General features: G+C 35.4%; 1 protein-coding gene across 1 annotated transcript in view; it reads right to left on the bottom strand.

Moving 5' to 3' along the window:
* Window positions 1-225: 225 nt before the first annotated feature.
* LOC140148709 (zinc finger CCCH domain-containing protein 14-like) overlaps window positions 226-17,843 on the bottom strand; it is a 76,038-nt gene continuing 58,420 nt past the window's right edge. Inside the window, 2 exon segments of the mRNA XM_072170753.1 lie at window positions 226-652; window positions 10,619-10,725. Coding sequence (XP_072026854.1) covers window positions 601-652; window positions 10,619-10,725 — 159 coding nt within the window. The 3' untranslated portion in view covers window positions 226-600.

Below are 17,843 nucleotides of genomic sequence, written 5' to 3'. Positions count from 1 at the left end.
TTTGATTGATTGTCATTATTTAAGGGGGGGGGTCAGTTACTTTTTTTGAGATGTTTACATGGTATCTGTTTGGCTACTGTATTTCTCCTAATTAGCACCCCTTGTGAAAATCATTGAAACTGAACAGCATCTTTAACCCTTTTCCTGCATTTTAATTTTGACCATATTCAATACCACAGGTGCACTCAAATAAGGCTCTTTGTCTAATTTTGCTACATGTAGTATGCAAATAGTCAGCCAACTGAGTTTGTGTTTTTCACACATGTCTGCTGAATGGGCATGAAAGTAGGATATAGAATTTCCTAAAAGACAAGTTCAACAAAAAAAAACTAACAAAAACCAAACTTAAAGGATCATACAGTTTCCTTTTCTTCAAAGAGTCTTTTGAGCAGCCCTTACACAACAAGGTTCAATGATAAACCAGCAGGACTTGCTTTCTCTGTGAGTGTTCTTAAAGCTTTTCTGGCTTGGCCATACATTCCATCATGGGATACAAAACCAGAGGTATTCCTGTCATCTTTTCTACCTTAAACTGATCCTACACAGCTGCAATGTGCGATGTTTAATACCTCTGTCTCTTAGAAGATGGATTTCCATGAATCAACTCGGTAGGATTTGTTGCTCAACTGTCTTCGCTGCAAAACCTCGCTCACTGAAAAGTAAAATAAAAATGATACAGGAGTTAACCCTCTTATATTAAGAAGTTATATTGTTGAGCACCTGTTCTTGGTACTGGATGTATTCCCCATTAGTTCTAAAACATTTAGTAAAACATTTGATGTAAATTTTTGACAGTGTGACTGTAGCCTTTCTGAAAGGCCCGTTGGTTATTTTCCCACATAAATATTGTATCAGTAAAAATACCCAGTAATAAAATAGCGCCGCCCGCGACGATTTCGCCGGTCGCCGCGACTGCTCGTTCTCGCTCCGACTGCTGTCGCTGCCACGCCCCTTCCCACTTGACAAGGATCGTCGGGAGGGATAGCGAGTCGTCTTTGACAAAGACTAGTGTGACTGGGTTTGGTCATCAAATATTTGTCAAACAGATATTTGAAGCCAAGTTTGTGTGACATGAGATAATAATAATGTCCTAGTTTATTCCCTTGGGTCATCTTAATTTAAAAGTTTATCTTAAAGCTCCCACATGCATTAGTAAGATTGCCCACTTTTTGCACGTTATTCCTGCTGGATTGAGTAAATATTATTTTTTTCTATGTTGTTTTTTTCTCCAAAATCCACCACACGAAAAGCACGCGTCTGACATCCACAGATGTAAAAATAGCAAGTCGTAAATCTCAATATTCTTCATCTTCATTCTTCAAGGACAAAGGAACGAAAAGGAAAACGAAAAGGAAAACGAAAAGGAAAAAGAAAGGAAAAAGAAAAGAAAAGAAAAGAAAAGAAAAGAAAAGAAAAGAAAAGAAAAGAAAAGAAAAGAAAAGAAAAGAAAAGAAAAGAAAAGAAAAGAAAAGAAAAGAAAAGAAAAGAAAAGAAAAGAAAAGAAAAGAAAGAAAGAAAGAAAGAAAGAAAGAAAGAAAGAAAGAAAGAAAGAAAGAAAGAAAGAAAGAAAGAAAGAAAGAAAGAAAGAAAGAAACAAAAAGAAAAGAAACAAAAAAAAGAGAAGAACAGGTGGAAGAAATTGTTAAAAATTAAAAAGTAACAAAATGTATTAATTCAAAGGAATCACGATGATGGCCTTAAATTAAAGGCTCTGCATATTGCAAAAGTATTCATGAAAAAGGGTAACCTCCACCAAACTCAATTGTCCCATTTTGTATAAGGTTACAGTAATAAGCACATACAGGGACCAAATATTTCCCCTCTAGGCTATCTCATTGATACAAAATGTATGCACCTGAATAAAAAATGATGCAATCAGAATGCTTGTCACTCCATGGCTATTGTTATGTAACGCTCACTCAGTCATTTAATTATGCATTGGAACCGATCAAATTCAGTTTTGAAATGAGCAAAATGGTGAGCTACACCTTTTCCCTGTAAAATCAATTTCTCTTGCTTAGAACCTAGGGACTGAAATGTAGAAACTTTCCGATATAAAAGTGATAGCAAAATAATTATAAATGGAGATTTGATCCAAAATTGAAAATGATTAAAAGATGCATTGAGGGGGTTCCAAGTTGAGAGATAATACATTGTATATATATATTAGTATAAAAGTGTACAGTCAAAAGAAATCTTGTAGAAAAGTCAGAGCTGGTGTTGCTATCTAGCTGATAAAAGTGGGAAACATTCAGATTTAGAGTACGGAAAATAATTAGATAAATGTGGAGGCAATTTGTTTTTATCATGAAAAAGTGTTGTAGAATAAGCATAAATTAACCGAGTAATGTAAAGAGATTGTTAGGGCAGGCACTGGACAGTGGACAGCGTGTATTGTGTGATGTGGCGAAATTGTGCTATGTAAAAATTTACTCAACATGCAAATTAAAAGAAAAAAGTATCAAATATTTCATTTAGTATATATAGAGAGACCAATGTGGATTGTGTAAATATTATGGGATAGGTGGAGAGTGAGAGTAAAATCAAGTTATGTGAATAAAGACAATCTTGGTAACAGGAATGCAAAGAAATTATGCAAAGTACAGTTTATTTGTGTTATAAATGGGGCAGGAGTATTCTCTTTTTAGAAGTATGAGTGGCTCTGAAAAGAGCTGTTGAAAGATTTTTCTCAAAAGATGAGTTTGCAGGTTCAGTCAGTTGCTATCTTCCCAGGATTGTCAGGGACGTCTTGCAAGAGTTGAAGGATGCTCCGACTTATTGATGAAATGAAGGAAAAGCAGTTCTGCCCTTTGTCGTTGAGAAGGACTGGTAATACCCCGGGTAATACTTTCCTTCCAAGTTTTAAAGTCTGGTTTCACACTCTATATGGAACTTTTCTTTAATACAGTCGATGATGTTTGGAAGGAGTTCAATAGTTTTCTTGTGCAGTTTCTTTTCATACATGATAATCATGATTTAATTGTACTAATATTCTTAAATTCATGAATTTATGTACATCCATGAATTTCATGTTACAGGAAGTTAACCTCAGACTTGCATTGGTTACAAGTCATTTTGGTCAAGTTCAAGTCATTTTGTCCAAGTCACAAGTAAGTCAAGTCATTTTGCAAAAGTTGCAAGTCAAGTCACAAGTCGCAATAATAGTGACTCGAGTCATGACTCGAATCCAAGTCACAGAACTCAAGTCTACAACTCTGCCTCCAACCCACCTTAACAAGATTTTTATGCTAGAGACAGCAATTCATTATTTATGCTTTAGAGCTCCTCTCACCAGATTCTTTGTCTAGACAGATTATGACTATGTACATCACAAAAAAGTGAAAAAGGCCACTTAATTTCATGTGAAGATTAACCAAAGTATATTTCATATTGCTGCTTAGGTAACGATTCCCAGGTCCCTCAAACATTTCACTTTAGTGACGTACATTCTATTGCACAACTGTGCTAATTTACTTTAACCTGTATTAAAATGTGTCCCACACAAGTTGAGGTGTCTCATCAGGCCTAATAATAAAAAGTGTGACCCAATGCAAGTACAAATGGACAAAATCAAGTCATTTTTTGACTTGATTAACCCTATGAGAACTACCTGCTATTGGTCAAAAAGAAGTTTTCATTATCAATTGGACCAATCAGCAATATTGTTAAAATAATTTCACCACACAAAAACATTGAGGTGAATTATTCGCAAAGCTCCATTCTGATTGGTGATTAAAATGAAGATATCATGTAATTGACCAATCAGGGGTAATGTTAGATCGGCAGGTAGTGCTTAGAGGATTAAAACATTGAACCCTTGTTTGCAACCCTCCCCTAATGGTTATCACCAAGTGCATTAAGATGTATTTCAACCACCAAATGACTTGAGCTAATGATGGGGCTATTTATAGGTTAATGAACGCGTATTACTTGTTGGGAGTGAAATTAGACAAATAATACATGCGCGCTGATGTTGATGCGTCTAGTGCACGAGCCCCGAAGGGGGGAGTGCATTGGACGCATCAACATCAGCGCAAGTGCAATATTTTGTCTAATTTCTCGAGCAGCAAGTAATACAAGTTAATTAACCTATTTCATACACGAGAAGAATAAAACATGTGATTTATGCTGTCTTTATAACAAAATTATCACTAAAAATGTTGGAAAATAGAACCAAATATAAATGCATCAACCCCGGGGGGGGGGGGCACTCACATTTCCCAGCTATACGGGTATGTGCCGCGTCGACGACCCCCTTTTTCAGAGCCGCTGGCTGTTCCTTAGACCCTCTGAATTCATTGTTTGCCCGCCGAAAAATGAATCAAGCCTATGAGGAGTGCAATTAGACACAATCAATGCATGGTTTGGATTTTTCTAACGCTTGCTCTGATTGGTTCTCGCTATCTAAGAGTGTATGAACCTCAATTAAGTGTTCATTTCAGTAAAGAAAATTAACCTAGCACATTATTACATGGGTAGGTTAAAAATCTTAAGTTACACATGATTACAATTTCTGAAAATGTTATTTTTGTGTTAAAGGCAGGTGTTGACGAGATCTAATGCATAGGTAATCTATCAAGCTATCCAGCTCACTTTGCGATCATATATACCTGTCAAGGGATTTATATTTATTTGATATATTTCTTATTTTTCCATTACCTAAAGTGTCTGAGTAGAGAGGGTAAGCTCCAGAGATTGCATTGATAAATATGATCTTTTTCATCAAAATCACTTCTGTGCTAATGGTTATATTTCTCATTCCCAGTCTGATTCTAATACAATAGGTCAACAGTCACCAAAGTTTTGGGAACACATAAAAGGTGTGCTTTATATTTAAGGTCAACAAGTTATTTTAGGTCATTTTTGAAAATTGCTTCCCACAGATGTGAATGCATTTTATGACATCAAATGACCCTTCAAACACTCCTAAACATTCGTTTTTTAAAACGTCTGAGAACATCTACACATTGCTGAGGAAATGAGCACTATTTTATGTTACTTACAATGACTCCAAATGACACACATGACCTTTGACCTCAAATTTCTTTCAACTCCACAGAATTACGTGCCCGAGGACTCAAATTACATCAAAGTCCATCACAAGGATGAAGCAGCATTTTGAACATTTCAAAAATGACCTAAAATGGCCTAGCTTTTATGTAACACATACCTTAACAAGATTAAACTACACGTTTATGATGACGTCGTGTACATGTATGTGTAGAACTTGTGGCAGCACCAGGAAAATTGGGGGGTGGGCATTAGGGGCAAAGTGAATTTCAGGGTGGGCAAGGCAAAAAGTGAAAATTTACGTAATTTTTGTGGTTTTGCCTCAAAAGTGGGTGAGGGGCTATCTGGGGGCAAGAAAAATATGGGGGGGGGGGAGAGATTGCGCAATACATCAATATGGAATGGATATAGGTGCTGTGCTGCCACTTTCACAGTAAGGGGCATTCGGTGAGAACAAAATATAAAGAAAATATGGGGTCATTGGTGAGAGTATCATTTGTGGCATTCGGTGAGAGCAAAATGTACAAAATATGCAGTCATTGGGTGAGAGACGAACCGTTTGGATCTAAATTTTTTGTAATGTATTTCTTATGTATTTTTATGTATTTTGTTTGACCCCTGGGCTAAACAGGTAAACTGAGCTTTGTACGCCAAGCAAAATAAGATCTAATGAAATATTCAGATTTCCTCTCTTTCCCATAGTGCATTTATAATAAGGTTAACCATGGGATTACTTTGTCCTTTGAAGGGGATGTTAAGCCATTGGCAGTCAGTTTCATAGAGAGTAGGGTGTTTATCGCCAAATTTCCCAATCCATTCCTGGTTGTTCATTCATGGTGAGCCCTTATAATTATAATAGCACTGGCATTTGGATACCTATCTGCTAAAGTAGTAAAATTAAAATCAAATACATATAATATAATGGATAACAAGCTTGCTTGAGATTGCCTTTAATTGAGCAAGGAGCCCCTCAGTAATAATAACATCTACAGTTTAACTCACATGTCATTTGCCTGTAAGTCAATAAAACAGCCATTTGCTGAACACTCTAAATCCTTTTTAGAGTTTTACTACACCTTCACAATGCTTATTGAAGTTTTCAAGTACAACACTTCGAGCTCAAATGCATATATTTTTTCTAGCAACCTTCCCATGTTAAAAGCATAATACTTACTTTCAGTAAAAATCTATCATTTTTAAAGCTGCAATAACGTTTTCTATGCATTGTTACATATTTTCCCCACTATTTTCTAATTAAAAGATGTGTCTCAATGACAATTAGTGACAATTAGACGGACATGTGCTTTATAATCTAAACTTGATTTCAAGCACACACACACCGTACCCTGTTTTTATTAGACTTTGTTTTCTCTTACTTTAAGGTGACTGACTCTTCAGGAAGGTTTTCTGATAAAACAATTATTTCTTACTTTAAGGTGACTGACTCTTCAGGAAGGTTTTCTGATAAAACGATTTGTTCTTAAAAAGTAAAAATCCCAGCTAAACAACAGTTAGAATGAAAGCCATGAGGGGGGAGGGTAATTATTATGTCATTAATTGTTGATGTAATTTAAACATTCATTGTAATGCTCCAGGTTCATAGCAACTTTTAAACAGATTGTACTTGTGAAAATGACGGGCACTTGTCAAATCCTAGCTAAGACCCTGATTGAGATAGTATATATGCTATAAACAAGAATTGTTGGTCATTATCCTAGAATCTTTCCCCTTAACCCTCAAAACAAGCACACTTTCAAATAGTCAGCCAACCACTTGTACTTATGTATAGGAACTGTCAAAATCTACCCTGATCAAGTGGTTTGCACTCAAGCAAGTCTATCATGGTCTAGGTTTCATCACCTCAGTAGAATATCAAGTGCTCGTGTACTTGTTTTGACATAGTATGTGAGGATTTACATAGGGATGTATAACTAAATAAAGCGCTCCACAGACTCCGAGTATTGTACGTACAATATTGTATGCAACATATCTACGTTATTTAATCTTAATTGCCATTCTATTTCCAGTAATGTTTAAGTTATAACGAATGTTTAATGACGAAAAATCGATAATAAGTTACATGCAATATCTAGTAGAAATATATTATCGATTTTACGTCATCAAACATTCGTTAGAACTTAAACATTACTGGAAATAGAATGGCAATAGATTAAACAACGAAGATAGATTGCATACAATATTGTACGTACAATAAAAAGTCTGAATACTGCTTTAGTGTGTTCCACTTACTCTCTACATCTCATCACTCCTCCACTTCATAAAGTAATGTCAAGATGCTTTTGATGCTCAACAATTATCCCATTCAATCTTGTAAATCTATTAATTCTCTTTCTCCCTGACCAGGTTTTATGTGTTTTCACTGGAGTGATTGAACTCTAGTGGCGTTTATACAACCGTTTATTAGGCAAAAAAAAAAAAAACATGTTTGTTGACTGTAGCAGGTCAAAAAAGTCAAATGCAAAATGCATTTTTTTATTTTTATTTTTTTTATAATCCATGTCTTCAAATGAGAAAAAAAACACCTTTTTGCTGCAAATTGGAATGGAAATTTACAGTGGGTCTCTCTGACAAAAAAAAAATCATATTTCTTCATATTCAAGAATATTTATGATCCCCTTTCAACCTGCAGATTAAAAAAGTATTAAAACAATGTGTGATGTTTTCTCCAGTAGTTTTTCACTAAGCTCGTTTGCGATTTTTTTTGTTTTTTTCAAAAGTGAAAAAAAAAAATCTAAATGCTAAAAAAGCCGTCAAAAAAAGCGAAATGCGCGCTACAGGAAACAAACTTGGTTTTTTTTGGCCTTATTTCCTTTTCCATTATTCAAAATGATTTTGCCCAAACACGTCACATGAGCGTCCTAAATCGGACACATTATATGAGTGTAAAGGACAAGGCAGCAACCTTTATTTCTATTAATTTAGCGCAAAATAGAGCAATTTAAAGAGAAAATATTACCTTTTTGCCCAAACATTACCATTTATTTCTTAAATAAAAAGTAAATAGATAAATTGATGAAATTTTAAATTGTATACTCTCCGCCAAAAATCTGAACAATGCATGGCATGGTACAGGTCTACCATATCAACGATATACAAAAGATACTGTATTAATTATTATTCTCTGCAGTGTGAAGACACCTGCACCTTCAACTCTGTCATTCATACTGAGAACAATGTGTGTTTGGTTGAAATTGATTGTATTTGCCAAGGTGCAATACTTGAACTTGAACAAACTTGACGTATATACTGATCGGCACATCATTCTGATTTTTTAGTGTACAACTTATCAAAATAAATTCAAACATAACAAAACTGATATTCAAAGATAACACAACACAATGTTTACTCAAAGAGTTCACTAATAACTTAATTCAGACTGATAAGTCATAGATTGGTCAATATTATTTTTTAAATCTTGATGACCAGAGGAATATTTTGGGAATTAGTTTCAACAAAGTTGTGAAATTTTGAATTTAAATCTGGCCAAGCGGTTAAGGCGTTGTGCTGTCGGCCGGGAGATACGATCGGTGAGGGTTTGAGCCTTGGGCTTGCCTTAGGTGAAAATTCTCTTCCCTCCCAAAAAGTTCCACCCAGAGCAAACAACTTCTTTCTTTGTTTTCTCTCTTTATTCCTTCCCGTCGCCAAAAAGCCCTTAGGCCTTTAGGGTTAGGTTACCACTATCGAAACTCAATATAGGCTTCCTTAACCCTAAACATATCAGGTACTACAAAATACTACTTGATATATGTGCTGCCCTAAGTGATATATAGGCACGGTTTCGCTGACCCAGTGCTTGGCATGCAAGGGGTCTCGCGTTCGAATCCCACCCAGAGCAAACAACTTCTTTCTTTGTTTTCTCTCTTTATTCCTTCCTTTAATTCTGTCCCTTCCCGTCGCCAAAAAGCCATTAGGCCGTTAGGGTTAATCCCACTACTAGGCTTTGACTAAAAATGACTAGCCAATAGGGCTATATGTTTGCCTTATGTGGTCAATAAATAAAAACTAAGGCCGATATCCAAAAATAAAATAAAACTGTCCCTAGATGGAGTTACAAAATTCAGAAAAGGTACAGAATGGCCAATTTTTTAACAAGTAATATAGTTTGTTCTAAAAAATGGGGCAAAACATGTCTTTTGTGATTTCTCCAAAATGGTTGATTTTACACCAATCTGTGTTTATAACAGATTCCTCGCCTCTTTTCTGTTTAAACAATGAATACTTTTGTATGTGTCGTGTGACTAATCAAAAAGTTGCGGCACTATTATTTCTAAAACTTGCTGGTTTGCCTTTACCAGGTAAAACATTCAGGCATGATCTCATGATCCCCAAAGCATAGTCAAGCATTAGCATTGTCATTCTGATCAGAACTTGCTTTTATGACTTTGTCACCCACCGCATCTGCTCTACATGATATGACAGCGTTCAAGCTTTGACTTACGTTTGGCGGACAGAATGGTGGGAACTTAAAGTGAAAGATATCCTACTTAAAGGAACATTTTCTGGGGTGACATTTTGTGTAGAAACTGAATCTGACATAAAAAATGCATAATTGTCAACTTGAAAATTTTCCCCATAGCTCTGTACAGGCATATTTCTGCCCGAAGTCCTCAAATTTGAGCGAAAATTGGCGCAAAAAAAATAGGTCCTTCAAAACTGGGACTCTCAGGGCTAAACAAATATAAACTTACTCTCTAGGGGGAGGTCTTGGCTATAGCAAGTTTATATTTGTTTAGCCTTAAACCTCACAGTTTTGAAGGACTTTTTTTTATGAAGGCCTCTATTTTTTTCACACCACTTGAAATGTTAGGGGTAGGGGTAACATATTACTACTTTAATTTTTGTCAGTATATTTAACTGAGTCAAGTTTTATACCACTATTTAGCTAGTGAAATACTGAACAAAAAGACACAAAAAGCATCTCAATAGCTCATACCATTGAGGAGTTATGGCTTTTTCAAGCTCAAAATTAGGCGAAAATTGCATTTTTTCCCAAATCAATTGTCACCCTGACCCCCAACTTTCTAACCCTGTTACAGAAATAAAGAAACAGATTCATCCCATTTAATGATTTGAATATCACAAACGTACCTTTGTCACATAATTAGCATAAAAAATGAGGCACTACTCAGTAGTTTTCATGTTCATACACTCACAGGAAATCAGCAAGTCAAAATATTTGTCACCCCAAAACGGCCATTTTCGGCCAAAATTGGACCAAAAAATGAATTTTTCTCAAAATCAGTGAAAAATAAGGTGTTTTAAGTGCCAAAATCTGAAAATATGTGACATTTTATCCCTAGAAACATTTAAGCAATCTAGAATTTTGACTGTTTTCACCCCTAAATATTTTTTTCACAAGCGTGTCCGCCAAATGTAAGTCAAAGCTTGAATGCTGTCATATATGTAAAATTCAATTGCAATGAAGCCTCTAATTTTCACCCCACAGTTTATTAGTTGGTGTACCCTTTCTTTACATGTGTTTGTTTCAGTAATTGAAGATGTGTTTGTGTGTGACTGGCTGGGTGAGTAGATAGGCAAGAGTAATTTTGTCACACATATACCATTAATTCCGGCCGAGCCTACTTACCTTATATGTTTTTTTTCCTTAGTCCATCTCAAGGCGGCACCAGTAGTAACTTGCGGATGCATAAATCTACAGTCTTTCCTGTTGCATGATCGACCAAAACGACAAGGCTGTAAGATTTCAATAAAAGAGACAAATTGATGACATTAATTTGTTAGAGTACCGGTAGTTTATCTGTATTCACTGTAACTTTACAATGCATGTGTTCTTGGTATATTTCCATAGTAGGCCAAATAAAACATGTTTTCTCATATAGATTTTGAGAAATTGGCATTATGCAGTATATACTTACCCCTTTTTCTAATTCTTAAATGAAGCCACACCCCAGATAATAATTAATAGCCTACTTTATTTTGATATTTGATCTCTTATACATTTTGATCAATTTGCAACAAAAATTGTCCATGTTCAGTAAAGTTAACAGAATATATCTTAGAATTAAAAGCTGTTTGAAAATGAATGGTTACTATATTGCAAATACAGTTCCATATACAACTAAAGCTAACCTCTGTTGCTGCACATCCCTTTTTAAAGGGTTATTTGTTCATTCCATATGAAGGAAACATATCTCTGGTCTAACATTTTAATGGGGTTATGAGAGATATGAGAGCTTTCAACTGATGCCCAAATCTCAATTCTTTTAAATCTCAGGTAGTTTAGGCAAGTCTGTCCACACTGCCACTACACCGACTAGTTCAGTAGAGTTAACCGTCTATCTTATCTCTGCGATTTTTCAGAGGTAAATTGGTCGGGATAAGGTTTGGTTAACTTTATCTCTATTTTTTTTGTTCAGATGTGCACTAATTCTATCTTGACTCTACCAGGCAATATCTCGACCCTAACTCTGCCGGGGAGTCTGCCCTAACCTGACTAAAACAATCTGCATGCGAACACTATTAATATGTAGGGCATTTCCACAAACTGCCCAAAGCACCTTACAAAAATTACAACAAATAATAATATACAACAAAACAGCAAAATCCAAATGAAAACTAAACATAGAAAGGTAGAATTATGGATTAGGATCCTCTATGGAGAATTGTGTGTTTATTGAAGTAATTATGGCTTACAAATATGAGGGGCATTCAAACAGTTCTGTTTCAAGCCTTATATCTGTTTCTGTAAATGGTAGCCCAAATAGTCCATTTTCCATAGACTTTTTCCAGATTTTCAACACTTTTTTTTTTTTTCAAAGTCAATGAAACCAAAATTCAGTGCATCAGAACCGAACCAGAGAAAATCTCTCCAGATACGAGAGGATATTTATAGGCCATTTGGTTGACTATAAAGAAAAAAATAGTTTAAAACACAAATATGAACAGCAAAGACCACTGTTTTTTAGCAAAGAAAGGATAAGGAAATAAGAACTGCAACCAAGTATACTCCCTGTTAATTTTTTTTTAAATCTGGATGCTGCCATGTTCAACATATTTATGTGAACCCCTTGGTTCAAATTTGCTGCCTTTGGCCCACAGATTGTCTCACACATAGGTAGTACACAATAGCTCATTAGGCCAAAAAAAAGTTTGTCTCAAATCTCACAAGTGGTTTGAAAACAAATGCGAAATGCGATTTTTTTTTTTAATTCCTGACTTGGTATTTTTATGGTATTTTGAGAAAAAAGTCTTGATTTTTGCTGAATTTCTTCCTAAAAAACTATAAAAAAAATTTTTTTACAAATGCGTGTGCAAATTTTGAGACAAACCTTTTTTTTTGCCTTATCTACAATAATTCTGATAAACAAAATAAATGGTGAAATCAGATGGGTTGAAGTGGAATTTCGTCCTGCAGATGTATATAATGTATATAGCTTGAATCTCATACATGTAGGGGAGATTCATTCATTTCATTTAAGATTTTTTACTATTTTCAGTGGCACTGAATCTTGTTTTGGTTCTTAGGTCATCCAGAACTCTGCAAAATGTATATAGTTCTGCCTCCATTTGGAAGGTGACACTCGGAACCTTTTGAATGACCCTCGTTCCAATGAGAAAACAAAGTACACAGTATAGCAAATTGAAAAATTGAGGTTTCCAAAGGCAATAAAGTCTTGATATTGATAGAGTAAAAGTGGGGCGGATCAGTAGGGAACCCAAAACTAATCCATGAGCGGATATGGCAAGGAGGCATTTGTGCACACTGAAAATAAGGATGACAGTATAACTCATGTGCTTGTTTTCAAAATTTAATGTAGTATATAAAACATTCAAAATATTTTAACATGGAATAGAAAAATAATAGAAAAATAAACTTACTTTTCTAATAGAGATCCTCCCATAATTAGCATCCCCTGTATGGACTTCTACCTTAAACCATTTTTTAGATTAAGAGTCCCTATGAGCATTTACACTTATACACAATTTTGAAAAATAAGCACATGAAGAGGGCCTCCCATATTTTCAGCCTGCACAAATGCCTCCACACCATTTCCGTTCATGGTTAAGTTTGGGGGGGCCATACTTTTTGACCAAATCAAGATGTCCGATTTAGCAATCATTCTGAATATTAATCAATTGCATATATCTATTAATCACATCATAACAAATTTGCTCCAAATGCACACCCAACTTATTTGCAGTACAGACTTATATGCAAGGGGGGAAGGGGTAGCTGATCCCCTGTAAGAAGTCTTTCCCCCCTATAGGATGCTGGCCGCCCCGATATTTATGATTTCAAGTTTTTTTGTACTTTTTGGCCCTTTTTGACAATTTTCATCAAAGCCCCCCCCTGAATGTTGCCTTGCCACCCTCAGCCCCCTCTAGGAAAAAGTCCTGGCTACGCCACTGCCTATGTTTTACCAGAACTATCCACCATTACATCAAATGCAGAAGGATTTGATGCTGTGCTCCTTACCATATTTACAGGCACTACTAAATGTTTAAGGATGTTTGATATCAGGTGACTGCACTGCTTTCACTGTGCCTACAGGTTAAATACCACTAATTATGTATTACACAGGTTTCAATGGCAAAATGGCTAATTTCGGGTGGAATTTTCGCATATTCAGAACTCTCACAGTTAAATGCCACTAATATCAGGTGAAACTATATGATTTAGATGCCAAATGATCAAAAACTCAACGTAGGTTGACCTGAGACTTTTCTTGTTTTAAGGCACTGAACCGTAAACACCTTAAAATGGCAGTGCGCCCTCGAGGCTGAAAGTTACAATATGGTAGGGCGAATATAAGTATGAATTTTGGTACTAAATTAGAACAAAAATGTCATATAATGAGAGAAAATATACCATTTTGAAGCATCAAACCCTAAAAAGTACTTTTTGGCTATCAATTTCAGCGATTTTAATGCAGTCTTTTCAGATGCCATGCAAACAAATAGTTACTCGTCGTATTTCCATGTATCACCCAGGCCTATTAGTGGTATGTATAACCTATAAGTGATATAACGTGAGCAGGCTGTCAAGCAAAACTGCTGATGATTAGGTTCTTATATATTCTATGTGTATAAATATTAAGCTTCTGTGGAGCACACTTACTTACACTGTTTATTTATAGTAACTTAACATTTTGAAAATTCTCATTTCTATTATTACTGTCAATCATTAATGACATAACAAACATTTGACATATGAATTATGTAAAATTCACCGTATTTTGAGCATGTCACTTTTCTTTTAGTTTTATGTTAAAAAAGGATCAGTGTGCAATGTTATACAAGACTTAAACAAAAATAAAGAGATTTATTCCTTTTCTTGTTTTCAAATTAAATATCTCAACAAAATCTCTGAATGTTACCACAATTACTATTCCAGAGTTGTTTGCTTTCAAAACGATCACCTATGTTTAATGCAATATAATGCAAACCTTGACATTTCAAATTGGGACAGTCTTACAAATGATTACAAGGCTTGCAATGACAAGTGGATCTATAAATCCATAATTTAAAACAATAAGGTAACAGCACTAATTTTCACTAAGTAAATTAAAAAAACCATGTATACAGGTGATGCAGTTCAATAGCCTAATCTACCCACCTGCAGTTTATATTCAATATTTTGTCAACATTTGGAAAGCACGTGTGGCACGTGTGGCCGAGTGGATAAGGCGCCCGACTCATAATACATAGGTTGTGAGTTCGAGCCCCGCCCGTGCCAACGTGTTGTGTCCTTGGGCAAGGCACTTTATCCTCATTGCCTACTGGGGGATGTGGTTGGGTTGGATTGGATGTTTGTATAGTTGTTTGTTTCAATGTTGCAATATTGGCGGTGATTAAGCTGCTGCCTGCAAATTGCATTGTATCTGTTTAGGTGTATTTAATGTACAATTCTAGCAATTTGACCTGCGGGTCACCATTAGAGTTTGAAATTTAAAAAAAATTAAAAAAATGTAGCCAGATGTTTCCAGTGATATAAAAATCTAAACTTTTTTTGAGAAAAGTGGGGGGATGATGCTGTGGATCAAGAAATGCCCTTTTAATTATTATAAAATCCATAGTCGTTAATGCTTCTTTTACAATCTTCAGTGCCTGCAAAAGATAGGCCTACACTTGCATTGCTATCTCCATTTTGAAGTGCTTATACAGGTTGGCACCACTGTTTATTAACCAAGTATACCAAATCAAAATACAACATACAAGATACATTTAATTTATAGATGAATGCTATATAAAGGTCATTAAACTATAACTCCTGGGCATTTCAAGATGATCCATTGTTGCATACTAGAGAAACAGGCTTGTCAGTACTACCAGCAGGCTTGTCAGTAACACCAACTAGAATTACATGGTTCGTAATTAAGGTGCCCCCCCCCACACACACACACAAAGGTGTGTGAATAAGAAAGGTTTGTAAATACAAATAATATGCAAATACAATGTAAGTTCATTAATATTTATAAATATACAATTAACATGTTTCAAAACTATACAGAATACCAGGCCACCATACATGTATACTATCACAATACCAAGTTTGAAGTTGATTGGTTATTGTGTTTAAGCTGGAGAATGGATTAATGAAAATGTAGGCATAATATGCAAATATGCTCATTAATATTCATAAATATGCAAATAACATGACACAAGACTATACAGCACATCAGGCCACCCTATCCTATCACCATACCTACATGTAGTTTGAAGTTGATCGTCGTTTTGCGTTGCAGCTGCACAGTGGATTCATGAATTTGCTTCCAACCAGACAGCCAAACAAAGAAAGAACAAATCGGACAGCCAAACAACCAGGCAAGCAACCATTTGGATGATAACATAAGCCCCACATATGTGCAGGGGCCAAAAACTGATCGGTATCAATCTTTTTGATACAGCCTGTGTTTGTCTGTTTAATATTGGCAGAGCAATACACCCAAGTTCAAGTGATATTTTCTCTCCAAGTTCAAGTGATATTTTCTCTCCAACAGAAAGGTATACATGTCATAAAGTGATCATATTTACTCAGACAATTTTGTTTAGTCATATGAAAACAAGGAGCTCAAGCCTATCCATAATGGTTGCCTTTCAGATAACAGCTGAAGTCAGGGAGCTCTTGGCCAATTCTCTTGGACAAATTCATGCTTGTTTGAAGATATGAAGTATTAATATTGAGCTTCCTTGAATAAATATCTATATTTGTGTAGTTTTACTTTCATGGGAGATTCTCGCTGTGTTCTAGAAGCTGAGAACAGTGTATAGACCATGCAAGGTATGTCATCAAAAGATGGATTTGATTGCAAGGATTTCCCATCACACATTGTATAAACCACAATAGAAAAATTATATAATTTGTGTACATCGTGGAACATACTCTTTACGTGGCTGTGCGTTGTATGCAAATAACCTCGCTACTATGGACGCGTAGAGTAGCGTTGTATGCTCGTGTATTAGCATTAGTCGTGGAGTAACAAGCATAGTTGGATGTTCCACAATGTACACAAATTAAATAATTTTTCTATATAATACTAGGGTTTTCAATAGGCAGCCTGTTGACCAATTACAGTTAGCTCTTGAATAGCTCTGAAATGTACAGTAAACATAGCAAAACAAGCAGGGTTATAGCTAGCCCAAGTTGAGGGCTCGAGGCACAATCTTTTTAGTGAACATGAGGGATCAAGGAGTAGGCTAGGGGGTATACCCCGCAAATTTTTTTTGGTTTTTTACTCTTTTTATGATGAATAAAACATTTGTGGGGAAAAAAACATTTTTAGTGCCGGTCGGCGCCAGGCCATACCGGTTATCACCGACCGGCGTGGCTACAACCCTGAAAACAAGGTGTATTTCGAACAATTGCATAATTTGTACAATTTACGAAGGGGCCAGCTGGTCGCTGTACATTTGGACATCGCATGATTGCGTGCCAGTTTTTTTTGTTGCTACATGTAGCAGTATTTCCCTAATCGGCTATATTTTTTTACAGGGAAAACAATAAATACAGTTAAAATTGTATTCAGTTTTCAATTAAATTGCATTAAAAGAAGTACAAAGTGATGGTTATGAATGTAATGACTTTGCATCAATTATTTTTCGGGCATTGTGAAATATCGAAACATTGTGCTTTGGACCACAGAATATCAATATGCCCCTCATAATATTCCTTGGATCCAAAGCACAATGTTTAGATATTTCACAACAACAGATGCGCAGTCATTAACCGCTAACTGAACTGTTAAGTAATTGGAAATTTGTTGATACAAAACCTCTGCATGACATAAAGTCATGTACATATATTAACACTCTATTACTAAAACCTTGACTGATTTTTTTTTTTGAACAAATGTTTACTAAATTTGAATTTACCATAGGGTAATGGCAGAGCATATACACAATGTATTCATAAGTACCTTTGGTTGTTTACACTATCGGTAGATTGAACAGTTGTTGGAGTCATCTTCAGGAAAATTTGATAACTGACTTTTTAAGTTACATTATACAAATAATATACTGCCATGAGAGGTTCTGGTTAAAACTATGGGCCTGAAGTGAGATCAATAGTACTTATTTTCTTGAGGCAAGCAACCCCAGAGAAAATTGATCTCACCAGGGGACCATAGTTTTAACCAGAACCTCAAATAAAGGCAGTATATACATATACTATATATTTGTTTCATACGTCACTTTAATATTGAATTACTAAATTTTCATAAGGTAAACAGGGTCTTTAGATCAAATTATCTTCATTAAAACTTAAACAATAATCAAATTTCTTGCAAAGATACTTGCTCAGGAAGAGGGACGATACGTCATAGGAATTGATGCAAGTTTCAGTTAAATGCACC

This window comes from Amphiura filiformis, chromosome 1 (assembly GCF_039555335.1).
Source record: "Amphiura filiformis chromosome 1, Afil_fr2py, whole genome shotgun sequence".
Taxonomy (NCBI): Eukaryota; Metazoa; Echinodermata; class Ophiuroidea; order Amphilepidida; family Amphiuridae; genus Amphiura; species Amphiura filiformis.
Note: the sequence above shows the minus strand (reverse complement) of the source record. Positions and strands in the feature narration are given on the sequence as shown.